We start from the raw sequence: 14892 nt of genomic DNA, 5'->3' as shown, positions 1-14892 counted from the left end.
CTTGCGCTTCAGGCAGGGTCTGGCCACTGGCCTCCAGCAAGTCGCCTTATTCCCCCAGGTCTCAGTTTCCTCATCTCTAAAATGGGCCCCATGGTTCCTGCCCACTTGCTGGGTTGCTGCGAAAACCCAGTGAGCTAACGGGTTTAGAAACACAAGCCACAAATGGCCCTGTGACTGTTCCACAGCCTCTGTTCTCTGTGGAGGCACCCCTCACAATGTAATGAGTTAACACCCGATTTGTCTAAGTTAGAACAACATTATTCTGACCATTATGACAGCGATTGCTTTTTTATGGCAGGTTTGTGAGTTCCAGAACCCTCCCACTTGCATTATCTCAGGATGTTGATGGAGTCAGAGGCTGGATGGCTGCCTTGGAGACCCTCGTCAGAGCCAAGCCTTTTCTCTGAGCTGGGAGGTACATTCCAGAGGCTGCTAAAAGGCAGTGGTGCAGAGCAGAAGCGTCAAAGTCCTCCAGACCTGGGTTAGAATCCCTGCCTCCTGCTCCCTAGTTATGTGTCCTTGGGCTAGTCGCTTTTGGAGTTTTAGTTTCCACATCTGTAAAATGGGCACAATAATAAAACCACCAGGGCAGTTGTTGAGGTAGTTGTGTGAGATGACATATATGGGGTTGGCCAAAAAGTTCATTTGGGTTTTTCCATAACCTCTTAATGGAAAACCCAAACAAATTTTTTGGCCAACCCCATACAGTGTCCTTGAGCAGAGCATCTGGCTGTTTTTATTATCACGTATGAAATTTGGCGTGAATTCTCTGGTAGCTCAAATGGTAAAGAATCTGCCTGCAATACAGGAGACCCAGGTTTAGCCCCTGGGGTGGGAAGACTGGAGAAGCCCCTGGAGAAGGGAATGGCAACCCACTCCAGTATTCTCGGCCTGGAGAATTCCATGGACAGAGGCGCCTGGTGGGCTACAGTTCATGGGGTTGCAAAGAGCTGGACACGACTGAGCAACTAACATTTTCACTTTTTCATGGAAGTTGGTGGCTGGGAGGCCAAGGGTCAAGAATGAAGTCGCAGTGATAGAAGATCCTGTCCCTTTCCTGGGGTTAAGGGAGGCTGACTTGGAGTGGGGATGGGCTCTTGAGGAAAACGTGCATTGGAAGCAGAGAGGCAGGCTGCAGGGAACTGTCAACTACTCAGCAAGAGTCAGATAGAACTTAACTCGGTATCTTTGACTTTTTCCTGGGGTGAAGTGAAGAGGGATGGGGGGAGAGCTGCAGACAGAGTCCTCGAGTAAAACGGCACTGACACCCCCTACCCCAAGTGCAGGTTCCCACTGGTTTTGAGAAATAACAGCCACAGTTAATATTTACTGTGCGCTCATCACATGTTAGATGCACATTTAGTTACAAACGCAAATTCATCTTTTATGGACTAACCCATTCATTCGTCATAGCCACCTCAAGAACTATTATTATCCCCATTTTAGAAGTGAGGGAACCAGGGCTCAGAGAGGTTAAATAACCGACCAGAGGACACACAGTAAGGGACAGCCTGACTCCAGACATCCTAGGCTCTGCTGTTTACGGAACAAGACAGAGAGTGGTCAGGGCTTGGCTAAAGGGCTCTGGGATTTCAGACAGGAGCAAGTGCTCCTGCGGGGAACGAGGGTGCTGACACCTCACAGTCCTGACAACGGATGAACACCAGCAGGGCTGCAAACCAGGCTGCTCTGCCGGCCGCTGTAGACAGGACCTCATCAAACCTTCACCACGAGCCTCCGGCAGGTGGTATCCCCAGTTAACGGATCAGCAAACTGAGGCTCAGACAGCGCACTGCTTGCTCAAGGCCACAGAGCAGACACAGTCTCTTCCCTGACGGTTCCCCCCTTCCCGAGGGGGCTGCAGCAGGGCTCCAGGTGGCTCCAGGAAGCTCCTGGGGCACAGCCCAGGCTAAGGTGGTCTAGGCAAGCCCCCCATGCCCCAGGTGATACAGAGGCACCTGGGGGACAGGTGTCTCCTCTCCACCCTCCGGAAGGCACCTGCTTTTAAAGGCCCTAAAACCCTAAAATGCTTTCAAGGCAGCCTTATCAGTTGATCCCAATCAGGAAGCTTCCAGGTGCCGTCAGACCAATGGCCCACCCCATCCCTGAGAGGTGTGCAAACATTCTGCCCTGCCCTGCCCTCCCCCCGCCAAGCCTCCTTCCATTGACCAGCAGGCCAGCGGCCTGGGCTGGTGAGCACCAACTCAGATTGACTTTACTTCGTTTCAGCCTTTCCCAGTTTCCCGCTGAGGTTTCTCTTGCTCTTTTCCAGGAGTCCCTGCCTGCCCAATGGAAAGACCTGCCCAATGGAAAGCCCAATGGGAAGTGAGTTAAAAACTACAGATCCCCGGCCTCCAGCTGGATCTATCAAATCTCCAGCAAAGTCAGGCAGGCAGGCCAGGCCACAGGATGGGATGGGGCTTTGTTCAGAGGTGCAGGCCGGGTCCACCACTGCCAGGAGGCCCTCCTGGTCTCACCCCTCCGCCTTCAGAGGGAGCAGAGTACCCCCTCCCTTGTCCAGCCCAGACCTCCTATCACCAGCCAGTTCCATCACCAGCCCCTTCCTTTATGGGTCTCTCTGCCTGCAGGGGTCTGACCTCCACCCGAAGCTCACAGGTAAGCTCTGCGCAGGCCAAGCTGACCAGCTGCGACTCTGGGCCTCGCGGAGTTCCCAGCAAGCTGCCCAGACAACCTGCCCCCACCCTGGCTTTGGGGCTGATGCAAAACCTTGATGAAGTGGAGGCGGCCAAAGGCATTAGGAAGGACAACCCCCGCCCCCTGGGAGGGTCTGGGGCCGTGGCAGGGCAGAGGGAGCTGGCAGTGGGGTCTCAGGGCCAACCAAGGATTCAAACCCCCCCACTGGGAGCCTGGGTACGGGCTTGTGTTTTCACAACTGTTTTGAGAATCTTCTGAAAGCTAAGACCCTGCTTCCTAGGAAAATCTACGGTCACATCTGACATTCTATTATAATTTCAGGGTGATCCCGGAGTCCCATAACTAAGGCCTGTGGATCCCAGTTGAGAGCCCCTCTTCCAATTCCCAGCCACGGTAAGAAGCAAGTATTTTCCCCTGATAGAGCCCTGAAGAGAGAGGCAGAGACGGGGCTCTGGGCCTGCCCACACCTGGGGGGTCGCCATCCCAAGGCTGGGGCAGTTGGCAGTCTGTGTGCTGGGTTGGGGGAGACACTGAAGCTTGGTTTGTGGGCTGAACAGTCTGAATGCCAGAAAGAGAAGAGGTGAGTCAGGACACAGCCATCAGCGATCACAGGCGCTCACTCCAAGGATGAGGACTTTGGAGGGGCTGAGAACAGCCTCTCCACAGACAAGTACCTGACACTTCTTTTTTTTTTGGACTCTACTTTATATCGGGGATAGCCAATTAATAGTGTTAGGATAGTTTCAGGCGGACAGCAAAGGGACTCAGCCATACATATACGTGCATCCATTCTCCCCCAAACTCCCCTCCAATCCAGGCTGTGACGTAACATTGAGCAGAGTTCCCCGTGCTATATAGTAGGCGCTCGGCGGTTATCCATTTTAAACAAAGCCACGTGTACAGGTCCAGCCCAAACTCCCTAACTGTCCCTCCCCCCTCTTCCTCCCCCGTCGTGTGCCTGACACTTTGTGTGGGTGTCCCCAGGAACCCCTGAGGAAATGGGAGTCCAGCTCCTCACCCAGGGCACACCCAGGGCTCAGGGCTGGGGGATTTGAACCCAGGTCTGATTGCCCAGAAAGGCTGCACCTTTTCTCTGCCCTGCAGCATCCGGGAAGTTGGCTGCCCTTGCTTCCCACTAAAGTCGGAATCCTTTCTCCCCACCCAGCACCTGACACGAAGGAGGTGCCTGGCGACTCTTTTAAAATACATGGATGGATGGAGGAATAAATGAGTAAGTCAACTTGCTTTTGAATTCTACAGCATTTGGGCTTTAAATCTAAGCCCTGATTTCCTGGCTAAGACGAATACATGAAAGCAGCCTCCTTTAAAAATGAGAAGCAGGAGAAATAAACATAAAAGGAAAACCAATTCTAAATTAATCCCACTGAAGGTCGCTGGATCTTAGATAGGTAATGCCCAAGAGGTGGGCCCAGGAGAGGGTTAGGCTGAGGGTGGGAGAGACGAGACGTATGGCGGGGCAGGGGCAGGCAGTCTCCCTCGACCCCTGTAAGGAGCGGACTTGCCTGGCACAGAGCTGCCGCTGGTCCATTTGAATCCTCCGCTCTGGCTGAACTGATCTCTTTATTATCCCCAAACATCTTCCTGCATTCTGTATCTCTGCTCACATCTGCCCTCTGCTTCTCCCTCTGGGAAGACTTTCTTCATCTCCCCAGCCAGAGGGACTCCCTCCTTCGTCTCTGTATCATTCTCCCGACACTGACTGTATAGCGCAGTATAATATACGCATTCATTTGTTCACTCCGCACTCATTCATTCATTCAGCGTTCCTTAGCTGATTATATCTTTCAGTTGCCGGGCACCGGGTGCCTGGGTTCGGTTCAGGGCACCGGGCTGCCGCAGCAAACAGGACAAGTAAAAACCTCGGGACTTCCCTGGCAGACCAGTGGTTAAGGCTTCAGGCTTCCACTGTGGGTGCCAGGGTTTGATCCCCAGTGGGGGTGACGAAGATCCTGCAGGCCGTCATCTAGTGTAGCCAGAAAATAATAAAATGTTTTAATTTTAAAAAATAAATTCAGAAAAACCCTCTCGTCTCTTGGAAGGTACAGTCGAGTGGGCAAGATGGACACTAAACAAGGAAAGCAACAAGGCTCCGATGCCATTTCAGGTGGCAGTGTGTATTCTGAAGTTCGACGAAATGGGAGGGACAGAAAGCGTCTGAACTGAGTCTGTGTTAGATGAGGTAATCAGGGAAGGCCTCCGGGAGGCAGCATTTGAACAGAGCTCTTTTTACTACTGGGCTTCCCTGGTGGCTCAGAGGGTAAAGCATCTGCCTGCAATGCGGGAAGACCCAGGTTTGATCTCTGGGTTGGGAAGATCCCCTGGAGAAGGAAATGGCAACCCACTCCAGTATCCTTGCCTGGAAAATTCCATGGATGGAGGAGCCTGGTGGGCTATAGTCCATGGGGTTGCAAAGAGTCGGACATGACTGAGCGACTCCACTTTCTTTTTATTACCACTGTGGACACAAAACTGAGCTCCCTCAGGGAGCTCACAGCCTAGCAAAGAACAGACAAGCTGGCCTTTTCTTTACTGTGCAGGACAGGTTCTAGCCCATCTGAACATTCCCACACACTGGAAGTCAGTGATCTTTCCAAAAACAAATCTGGCCAGGTCCCCCATGGCTCAAGAACCTTTAGTGGCTCCCCAATGCCCTAAGCATCGAGTCCAGACTCCTAAGCTTTCCATCAGAGCCCTGCCGTCCATCCTCAGCCCCATCCCTCTTTGCTGCCGTTAACACCCATCTCCCTCAGATACACCCAAGTATCACACACCAATCATCATGTCTCTGGGTCTTTACACACGCTGTTCCTTCTTCCAGGCCAAAACTTTGCCTCCTCTAAGTCCCAAAGTCAACCTCCTTTGCTTTTTGGGAACACAGTCCATTAACATGACAGGTGGCTGAGAAAGTTTCGTGGCAGGGAGAACGGGAAGTAAGAAAATGAGGCAAAGAATAAAGCTATAAATGACAAAGCAACTGGCTTCCATCCTAAACGGCTGCTGCTCCCCAGGTGGTGCACGGCTTCCTCCTGGCAGGACCCGGGGCACACTTATCACATTGCACCTTGCCAAGGCTTCCCTGTCAGTTTGTCCCCTGTCTCCCTGCCCGCCCCAGGGCCCAGCACCACACCAGCGAGAAAAACACGCCCCATAAATATGTGGAAAGCGAAAGAACGAATGTACGGGGACTTCTCTGGCAGTCTTAGTGGTTAAGGCTTTGCCTTCCAATGCAAGCGGTGCCACTTCAAGCCCTGGTAGAAGAGCTAAGATCCCACGTCCCTATGGCCAGAAAACCAAAATGTACAGTGGAAGCAATACTGTAACCAATTCAATAAAGACTTTATAAGTGGTCTATATTAAAAAAATCTTAAGGAAAGAAAAGAACAAATGTACAGAGGACATGGGTTTTCTCTGGTCCGGGCCTCCCTGGCGGCTCAGCTGGTAAAGAATCTGCCTGCAATGCAGGAGACCTGGGTTCCATCCCTGGATTGGGAAGATCCCCTGGAGAAGGGAAAGGCTACCCACTCCAGTATTCTGGCCTAGAGAATTCCACGGACTGTATAGTCTATGGGGTCACACAGAGTCAGGACTGAGCGACTTTCACCAGCAGCTGGTCCACCATTGGCCTCTTCTCCTGTTGGACACAACCCTGGGGGCACTACCATCCTCTCAAAGCATCCAGATGCTCCAGACTTAGGTTTCCTTTGGGAGGGGCCTCATGGTCTGGGGAGATACTAAGCTGGCCATCCCCATGCTGTGTGCTAAGTCACTTCAGTCGTGTTTGACTCTTTGCGACCCTAAGAACCATAGCCCATCAGGCTCCTCTGTCCGTGGGATTCTCCAGGCAAGAATACTGGAGTATTTCCTTCTCCAGGGGATCTTCCCCCACCCAGGGATCAAACTTGCGTCTCTTACGTCTCCTGAATTGGCAGGTACCACTAGTGATACCTGGGAGGCCCAACCTAGCCGCCCCCTCACCCCCAAAAACTGCACACATCCTCTCTCCTGTCTCAAAGGCTGGGAATTTCCTAGACCTTAATGCTCAGGACAGCATGGTTACTACTGGGGAGGAGGAGGAGGACAGGCCAGGAGTGGCGGCTGCACTTCTCTGGGTATCGGGAGCCCCGAGGGCTGCCCTCTCATCACCCCGGGCTTCAGGTCTCCTTCCACAGACTGTCCTGCTCCCGGGAGGCTCCCGTCTCTTCTGGGTTGTGTCACAAGCAGCAGTGCCCATCTTCCATCCCCCAGAGGCCACACAGATCTTCAAGGTGACTTCTTCCCATCCATTATCTGGTCTGAATCTCACAGACTTGCCTGTGAGACAGGCAGGACCAGCGTGATTACCCTCACTTGGCAGATGAGAACACTGAGGCTCAGGGAAGGCAAGGAGGGTGCACGTGAATCCTAGGAGGCTCAGGTGAACATTCTAGACTCAGGGAAACTGAGCTCCCTGTAGGGCAGGGAGCTGGTCCAGGGGTCCCCGAGTAAGTGAGAAGCCAGGCCTCTGACCTCCACCTCACACCATCTCCCCCTCCGTTAGGCCAGCTCCTTCTTAAGGCCTAACGGACTAGACTCCAGAGTATCCGGGGAGCAAAGAGACTGAAGCAAGGTTCGGGATGCCCACTGCAGCCCGCCTCCCAGTCTGCCCCCAAGTGGCAGCCCATGCCGCCACGCCCTTCTGGGACGTCAGCAGCTGATCAGCCCTGTGTCCCGGACCCAGGGTCCGCTCTGGTCAGAGCTCCCCAGATTCTGACCACCCCCCGCCCGGGCCAGGCCTGGACAGATGTGGCCCTTCCATCTACTCCCCCCTCCCCCCCCCCCCGGTAATTAAAAACACACCGAGGGCCTTTTCCAACGCGAGAGGGGCCAATTTTCTTCCCCTCCAGCACCGCTGACTACAACCCAAAGAGCAATATTTATGCCAAGCTCCCCATAATACTGTAAACATCCCAACGCATAGCGGGCCGACGCATGAGTCATTTCCCCAAAGCCAGAGCTAATAAGTGGTACCTCGGCCCTATTCCAGGGAGCTCCCGCCAGCAGCCAGGTCTCAGGGCTGCCCTGCACGCCCAGGGCTCGTGGCACCCTGGTGCCCCAGGAGCCCCACGCCGGGAAACCTCAGGCAGCTGTCAAACCCTCCAGGAGCCTCGGGACAGCTGCTTCCGTGCCAGAACCTATGGCTGCCATCCAGGGACACCCCTTCCATCCCCTGAACTGCGGTCACTAAAGCACTCATCACTGAGAAACTAAAGTTATCGCATGGGATCCCCCATCCGTCCTTTCCCAGAGTCTGCAGGCTCCATGCCTGGTTCGACTGGGTTATTTTTGGGTTTGGTTTTATGGGGTTTTTTGAGCTGCAAGAGGGAAGGGGACTTTGCATCACCCCCAAATGGCCCAAGATGAAGGTACCCCTCAGGCCTCAGGTGGCAGAATCCTGGAGAGGTTAGCCTGTTTAGGGACAAGAAGACCCAGCAAAATGAACAGAGCGCAAGCTTCCCAGACTCCAGACCCCCATTCTATTTTTATCACCCAAGGACCAAGGCGGGAAGGACTGGCTTTTCTGAGCCTTGGTTTCCCTTTCTAGTAAAAGGAAGTTAAGACTCTTACCCATCTGGATTCCCTGGAAGGCTTATTTTGGGGAATCCAACAAAATTGCGGGTGGGAAAGCACTTCGTAAAGCTTCAAGTACCTTGTCAACTGTGCCACACGTTGTAAACCACAGTACTTTGCATATAGTGCAAAGTACTTCATAAACTGTAAAGCGGTTTGAAAACTGTAAAGTGCAGTACACATGAGAACCATTATTCATGTTCATTTCTTGCCCCACAAGCCCGGCCATTTCTGGGGGACACACCCAGACCCCACTAACTTTCCCTCCAGAGCAAGCTGGTTCGGGAGATTGGGCAGCCGCCCTGTTTCCTTGGGGGTCGGGTGGGACCGACACACGAGGCCATGGGGGAGAGGGCCCAGAGACCCTGGCCAAGGCCAACACATGGCAAGAGCATCTGGTCCGGCCCCGGCGGCAGCTGGAGAGTTCCCGGGGCTCCAGCAGCCACGCTGAGCTCTGCCGCCAGCGGGGCGGTGGCCGGCAGGGGTGCCCGGAGACCCCGCGCGGCCGAGAGATGCCCACGGACCCATCCCCCCGCAGTCCTCCAGGGGAGGGGACCCCATTGTACGCCGCGGGCGATGGGCAGGCACCGGCGCGGGGTGCTGGCGCGCTCACTTCCACTCTGCCAGTCCCCCCTCTTCGGGGCTCCGACCCCAGCCCGGGGGCGCGGACTGGGAACCCCCACCCCGGACCAGTCGCGGTGCCTGCCTCCCTCCGCTCCCTGCCAAACTTTCCAGCCCCGACTGCGCTCCGGGCCCCCACCCCCACCCCCCGGCCGGCGCCCCTCCACCCGGTGCCGAGCAAGGCCAGGCCGGCGCGCAGGGGGGTGCCCGGGCCGGGGGCGGCGAGCGCGCGTGGGCAGCCCCCCGGCCCTGGGCGGCGCTCGCCGGGCTGGCTACAAAGCCTCGGCAAGATGGTCCCTTCGCCTCCTCCTGGCACAGTCAATCAGCGCCCGCCGCTCCCGGGCGCCCGCGGGGCCCGCGCCTCCCGGCGCGGCCGGACACACCTCCCCGCGGCCACCTGCGCCGGGCGCGAGCCCCGGGGCAAACTTTGCGGGGCCGCGGGGCGGAGGTGGGCGCCGGCGGCCGCCCGTGCCCGGCCGCTCCCCGCCCCCATCGCCCGGCCGCCCGCCCGCCCGCTCACCTTCCACGGCGGCGAGCAGCGGCAACAGCAGCAGCGCGGCCCCCAGCCTCCGCAGGGCCATGGCTGCGCTTCCCGGGGCCTCGGGCCGCGGCGCCGCGGGGCCCGGGCGGCCCGGGCGGGAGCGCGCGCCCCGGGCTCGGGGGGCCGGGGGGAGCGGCGAGGCGCGGCGCACACACAGCCGCCGCCACCGCGCAGCCAGCAGAATGAGCCATCCAGCCCGGGCAGAACGGGGACCCGGGCTCCGCCAGCGCTGGGCGCGGCCCACCTGAGCCGCGAGCGCGGGGGGAGCCCAGCCGGGCCGCGGGCCCCCGCGCGCGCCCCGGCAGCCCCGCCAGCCCGCGCGCGCCCCCGGAGCCCCCAGCCCCTGGCGTCCGCAGGGGCCACCCGGGGGCCGCGCGCGCGCTGGAGCGCAGAGACGCCCCGCGCCCCGGCCACCGAGACCCCGGGCTCCCCCCGCGCAGCAGTGGTCTCTCCCGGCGCTGTGGCTCCTCCAGATAAAGCAGCGATTTCAGCCCAAATGTTTCTGAATTTTTATTGAATGCTGCAAAGCCGGAGAGCGTCTGGCGCGGCTGACAGGGGCAGGGAGAGGGGACCCGGAGAGGGGTGGGGGGAGAGGGCGAGGGAAGGGGCTGCCCAAAGCGGGGCGGGCCCTACCTGTCAGGGCCGGGAGGGCCACCCCCTCGCCTCAGCCCTGCCACCCGGGTCCCTGCAGCTCCGAAAGGGACCGAACTGCAATGAATGAAGAAAAAAAAAAAAGAGGTTGGGGTGTGTGTGTGTGTGTGTGTGTGTGGAGATGGGAACAAAACAGGCGGCTTTCCCAGGCGCTGGGGCTGGGCTGGGGCCTCCGCCTGGGAGAGCGGGCCTTGGCGCTGACGCTGGGCCCTGGGTTGGGTGGGGTGTGGGGGTCACTCTGGCACCGGTGGGCCGGGCGCTGGCAGGCAGACCCCGGGCCTACTCCTCCTGCCTGGTTCTGTTCTGAGCGAGCCCGCGAGCCCCTCCCTGGAGACCCTTCAGTCTGTATACACTGAATTTCTCCCTCTCTGTTCATCTCGTTCCCAGGGCAGTTCAGGGGTGGTACAGAGGGCGGGTATCTGGGCAGACCACCCCAACCTTCCGTGGGATGGACCTGCGCGTGCCGCCCGTGGTTTTGTGCTGTGGCTTGTCCCTTCGGGGAGGACACAGCCCCTGGTTCCATCCCTGCTCTGACAGCCTTCATCACCATCATCATTAAGGGCTTTGCTGAGGCCGGATGGCCGGTGAGCCGCAGGGAGGGCGGCAGGAATCACCCAGTCAGGGCCTCTGGCCTTTGGGAGCCACACTGCTGACAAACAAGACTTCACCAGGAGCTTCCTGCCCCGTGGAGTGGGTGTAAGGGCCCTGCGGAGGATTGCAGGGTTTCAATTCAACCGAAGTCACCCAGACCTCTCCAGACCCTTTGTCCCACGCACTATCAAAATGTCCCTGCTATCCCCTCCCTTCAGATGCACCCTACAGTTCATACCAAGAAAAGGACACCAGAGACTCGGAGACCCCATTGAAGGTTTGGAAAAGTGGGGTCATCTTCAGAGGCTTCCAGGGTCCAACTGAAATGGGCCTCATCCTGAAAGTTCCCCAGGAGGAAGGAGGCCAGAAGGGCTGGCAGAGACTGCCTGGGGAGGAGACGAAGGGAGCAGGGAGAGGAAATGAGGTGGGGGGTTGCTCCCTGGAGGCTTCAGACTCCTGGGCCAGGGTCAAAATCCACTGGGGTGTGGCTGGCTTTTATTTTTAGTTCCTGCTTCTCAGCCTTTGCAGGGGACCCAGGGTTTGAGAGAGCCTGAGCTTGGCCCATCCTGGGGCAAGACTCCCTCTCCTGGGCAAGAGGCTCCAAGCTGCTCTCCTCGCCAGGGTCAGCATCCAGGTGCCTGCGGGCTAGGTGGCTTCAGTCTTTCCGACTTTTTGCGACCCTATGGAGCGTAGCCCTCCAGGCTCCTTTATTCATGGGATTCTCTAGGCAAGAATAATAGGACAGTTTGCCATCCCCTCCTCCAGGGGATCTTCCTGACCCAGGGATGAAGCCCATCTCTCTTAAGTCTCCTGCATCCGCAGGTGAGTTCTTTACCACTAGCGCCACCTGGGAAGCCCTATCTCTTCCGCAAATCAAGAAATATTTTGTGAGCACCTACTATGTGCTGGTTAGATAGCATCACCAACTCAATGGACATGAATTTGAGCATACTCCGGGAGATAGTGAAGGACAGGGAATCCTGGCGTGCTACAGTCCGTGGGGTCGCAAAGAGTCGGACACAGTGACTGAACAACAATAAAAACTATGTGCTAAGGGAGATTCAACACTTCTGCTGTTTCTAGCCCCTGGGACCCTTGCCCCATCTTCCCACCCCAGTGGTACCTCCTTCTCTGATGCCAAATAAAGTATTTATTTTGGTATTCATTTGATATAAATGGTATTTATTAAGAACCTGGTACCAGAGTTGGACACAATTGAGCACGTGATTAGCACACCAGGCACGGGGCTAAGCTCTGCTTGCACAGAGTTTACCTTCATCTTTCAACGCCAGGAGGTAGGTGCTCACCTTTTCAGGTGATGAAATTGGAGACCAGACAGTTTGATCAAGGTCACGCAGCAAGTCAGAGTTCAAATTCAAGCCCAGGCCCTTCTAATCCCAACACTGATCCCCCCTTGTGCCTTTCACGGACATGAAAGATTTCAGGGAGTCATCTGTCAACTTCCCACCTCCCCTTTTCGCAGAAGAGAAAACTGAGTTTGAAAGATGGAAGTGACTCCCTCAACCCTGTATAATTAAACAGATAGCAGTCCAGGGCCTTTAACTGATGAAAAAAGAAAATAGCGATAATAATAAAATAAAGCCCCCTTCTCTCTCATCTTCTTCTCGCTGCACGTTGTCTGACTCCCTGTTTGGGAGCCCATAGGGTGGCTGGGTTTTGCAGTCTGGCCAGGCCCCTCCTCACTGGTCTCTGTGGCAACTGCCTTCGGCTGCGCCTTTGTCCCAGCTCTGCACTCCACCTGGTTGCCCTCTCCACCTTAATGGCTTCGATTTGCCCCCGCCCCGTGCCCCCCACCAAGCGCTTTAATTGACATTGGCCTCAGTGCCCTCAGACTGTTTGCACGTGTTATCTGTTTCCTGAAAGATGGGCAGCCCCTCGCAGCCAGCCGGGTGCTGGTGTCTCAGCTTGTTTGTTTCTGATCTGCATTTCGTCTCTACCACCCCTTCAGACTGGGCGCTGCCTGCGGGCAGTGCCCGGCCTCTGCACAACACACACTCAGGGCAGGAAGCCCCGGAGAACCTCTGACCCAGGCCCCTCCTCAGCAGGGGAAGAGGCGGCTTTAAGCCTCATTTGTCTAATGACAACAGCTACTCGCATTTGCAATCACGCTTTAACAGTTTACAAAGCAGCATTCACACCCATCAACTCGACTGATGCTAATTCAACCAGCCCATCCTGCCAGCCAGCCTGGCAGCAGTGGGAGCTCCATTTTTCAGAAGGGGAAACCGGGGCTCAGAGAGGGTGAAAAAAGTACTTGTCCAAGGACATATGGCAAATTTGGGGTGCAGCTAGAACTAGGCTTCAGTGATGTGATCTGTCCATGTCACTTTCAATCAAATTTGATTAATAAACATTCATTGGGCCCTTCCTACACGCCAGTTACTGGGAAGGCAGGGTACCCAACTGTGGATCTGCCCGATAAGGAAGACCCTGCTCTTCTATAACCTACATTCTGCTGTGTAAGACCTGTGTATGGACAAGATACTTATGATAAATGCTAGGAAGACAGTACAAAAGGTGATGGGACAGAGAGGAGGGGGATCAGACAAGGCCTGTCTGAAAGTTGGATGATGGGAGTCCTGCCTGCAAAAGTGTGGAGAAAGGGTTCCAGGTGGAAGGGTCTGCAAATGCAAAGGCCCTGGGGTGATAATATACAAGGTCCCTTCTAGGAACAGCAGCTGCAAAATGGCAAGCAATGGGAGTGTGGAGGCGATGACATGGTGGGGGAGGAATATAAATGCATTTTAAGCAATGGGGAGCCATCAAGGATTTTACATAGAGAATGCAGAGGTAGAGAAAGAAGTATGAGCCTGGCTCAGCAGGGCCTGGGGGCAGCCTGGGTGCCAATCTATGCCACCATCCCCCTGGTCTAGAGGGTTCCCTGGCGCCTGTAACCTAGACTGAGACTCCAGGGTATGTCCCAGCCCTCCCCTAACTCTCTGTGTGAGCTTGGGCAGGGCACTCAACCTCTCTGGGCCCCATTTGGCACATATGAAAATGAGGGCCCTGGCTAAGGGGGTTTCTCTGAGGCCACTTTCCACCCTGATTCCCTTGAAGTTGTGGGTTTAGTGGGGCCAGCAGGACCTGTGTCCTCATCTCAGCCATGAGACGCTGGGGATGCCACTGCGTTCTGGGTCTGCTCAGCTTTCCCTGAGTCCTTCCAGCTGGAAAAGGCTTCAGGAAGGGCTTCTGGAAGGAAAGTGTGTTATGCTGAGTAACAGCTAGGAGAGACCACAGAGGTCATCTCTCAGTGTACCGAGGTCTCCAACTCCCACCCCATACCCTATCCCTGCTCAAGTGCAGGACTGATGAGCACACGTGGCCACTTATGATTCAGACCTCAGCTGCAGCCATTGCCAGGCCCGGGAGAGTCTCGGAGTCTACTTGCCTCAAGTTCTAGTTTGCTGTGTGACCTCAGGCGGGGTCCTTCCCCTCTCTGGGCCTGAAATGGCCGTTTACAGATCTATTCTTATGAAGCTCAGGGACCAGCACTGTCCAGTAGAATATAACACAAGACCATTACGCAAATTTTAAATTTTCTAGCAGCTGCATTAAAAAAAAAAACAGGTGAAGGTAATTTTAATATATTTATTTAACCCAATATATTCAAAATAGTATCATTTCAACATGTAATTAATGAACTATTTTACTTTTTTTTGCACTAAGTCTTTGAAGTTCGGTGTGTATTTTATATTTCTGCATCTCTCAGTTTGCCCCAGCCACGTTTTGAATGCTCAATAACCGCATGTGGCAAGTGGCTATTGGCTGCCATATTGAATAGCATAGATTTAGACATCGACATCAATAATTACCCAACGAAGTGAAAAGTGTCCTTTTATAAAGACAGTTCAACCCTTCCAGGGGCAAAGAGAAGGAAGTCACTACCTCTTCCTAGATACGGAAGGAAAGCTTCCTGATGGAGGTGACAGTTAAAAAAACAAAAAAAAAAAGAAAAAAAAATCTTATTGGTGGCTAATATCTTTACTACTTCCCTTAAGAAAAAAATTTTCTACCTTGTGATAAAAGTAGCACACAGTTATTGATAAACAATAGATATAGAAGAGTTAAGAGGGGAAACAAAAACCAACCCATAATTTTCAGCCTGAGCAGCCCGAGAGACATTGTTAATGTTCCTATCCATTTCCTTTCAGGCATTTTCCTAGGCACAAGTATTTTGCATGTAA

General features: G+C 55.2%; 1 protein-coding gene across 2 annotated transcripts in view; it reads right to left on the bottom strand.

Annotated features, from left to right (window-relative positions):
• EPHB2 (EPH receptor B2) overlaps positions 1-9662 on the bottom strand; it is a 212060-nt gene extending 202398 nt beyond the window's left edge. Inside the window, exon 1 of one of the 2 annotated variants that reach the window (XM_070458892.1) lies at positions 9425-9662. In XM_070458892.1, the coding sequence (XP_070314993.1) occupies positions 9425-9485 (61 nt within the window). In that variant the 5' untranslated portion in view covers positions 9486-9662. The remainder of the gene's footprint in view (positions 1-9424) is intronic. The other variant, XM_070458893.1, reaches the window with a different exon arrangement.
• Between the last annotated feature and the right edge of the window lie 5230 nt (positions 9663-14892).

Source organism: Odocoileus virginianus, chromosome 30 (assembly GCF_023699985.2).
Source record: "Odocoileus virginianus isolate 20LAN1187 ecotype Illinois chromosome 30, Ovbor_1.2, whole genome shotgun sequence".
NCBI lineage: Eukaryota > Metazoa > Chordata > Mammalia > Artiodactyla > Cervidae > Odocoileus > Odocoileus virginianus.
This window is presented reverse-complemented; position numbering and strand designations above follow the sequence as displayed.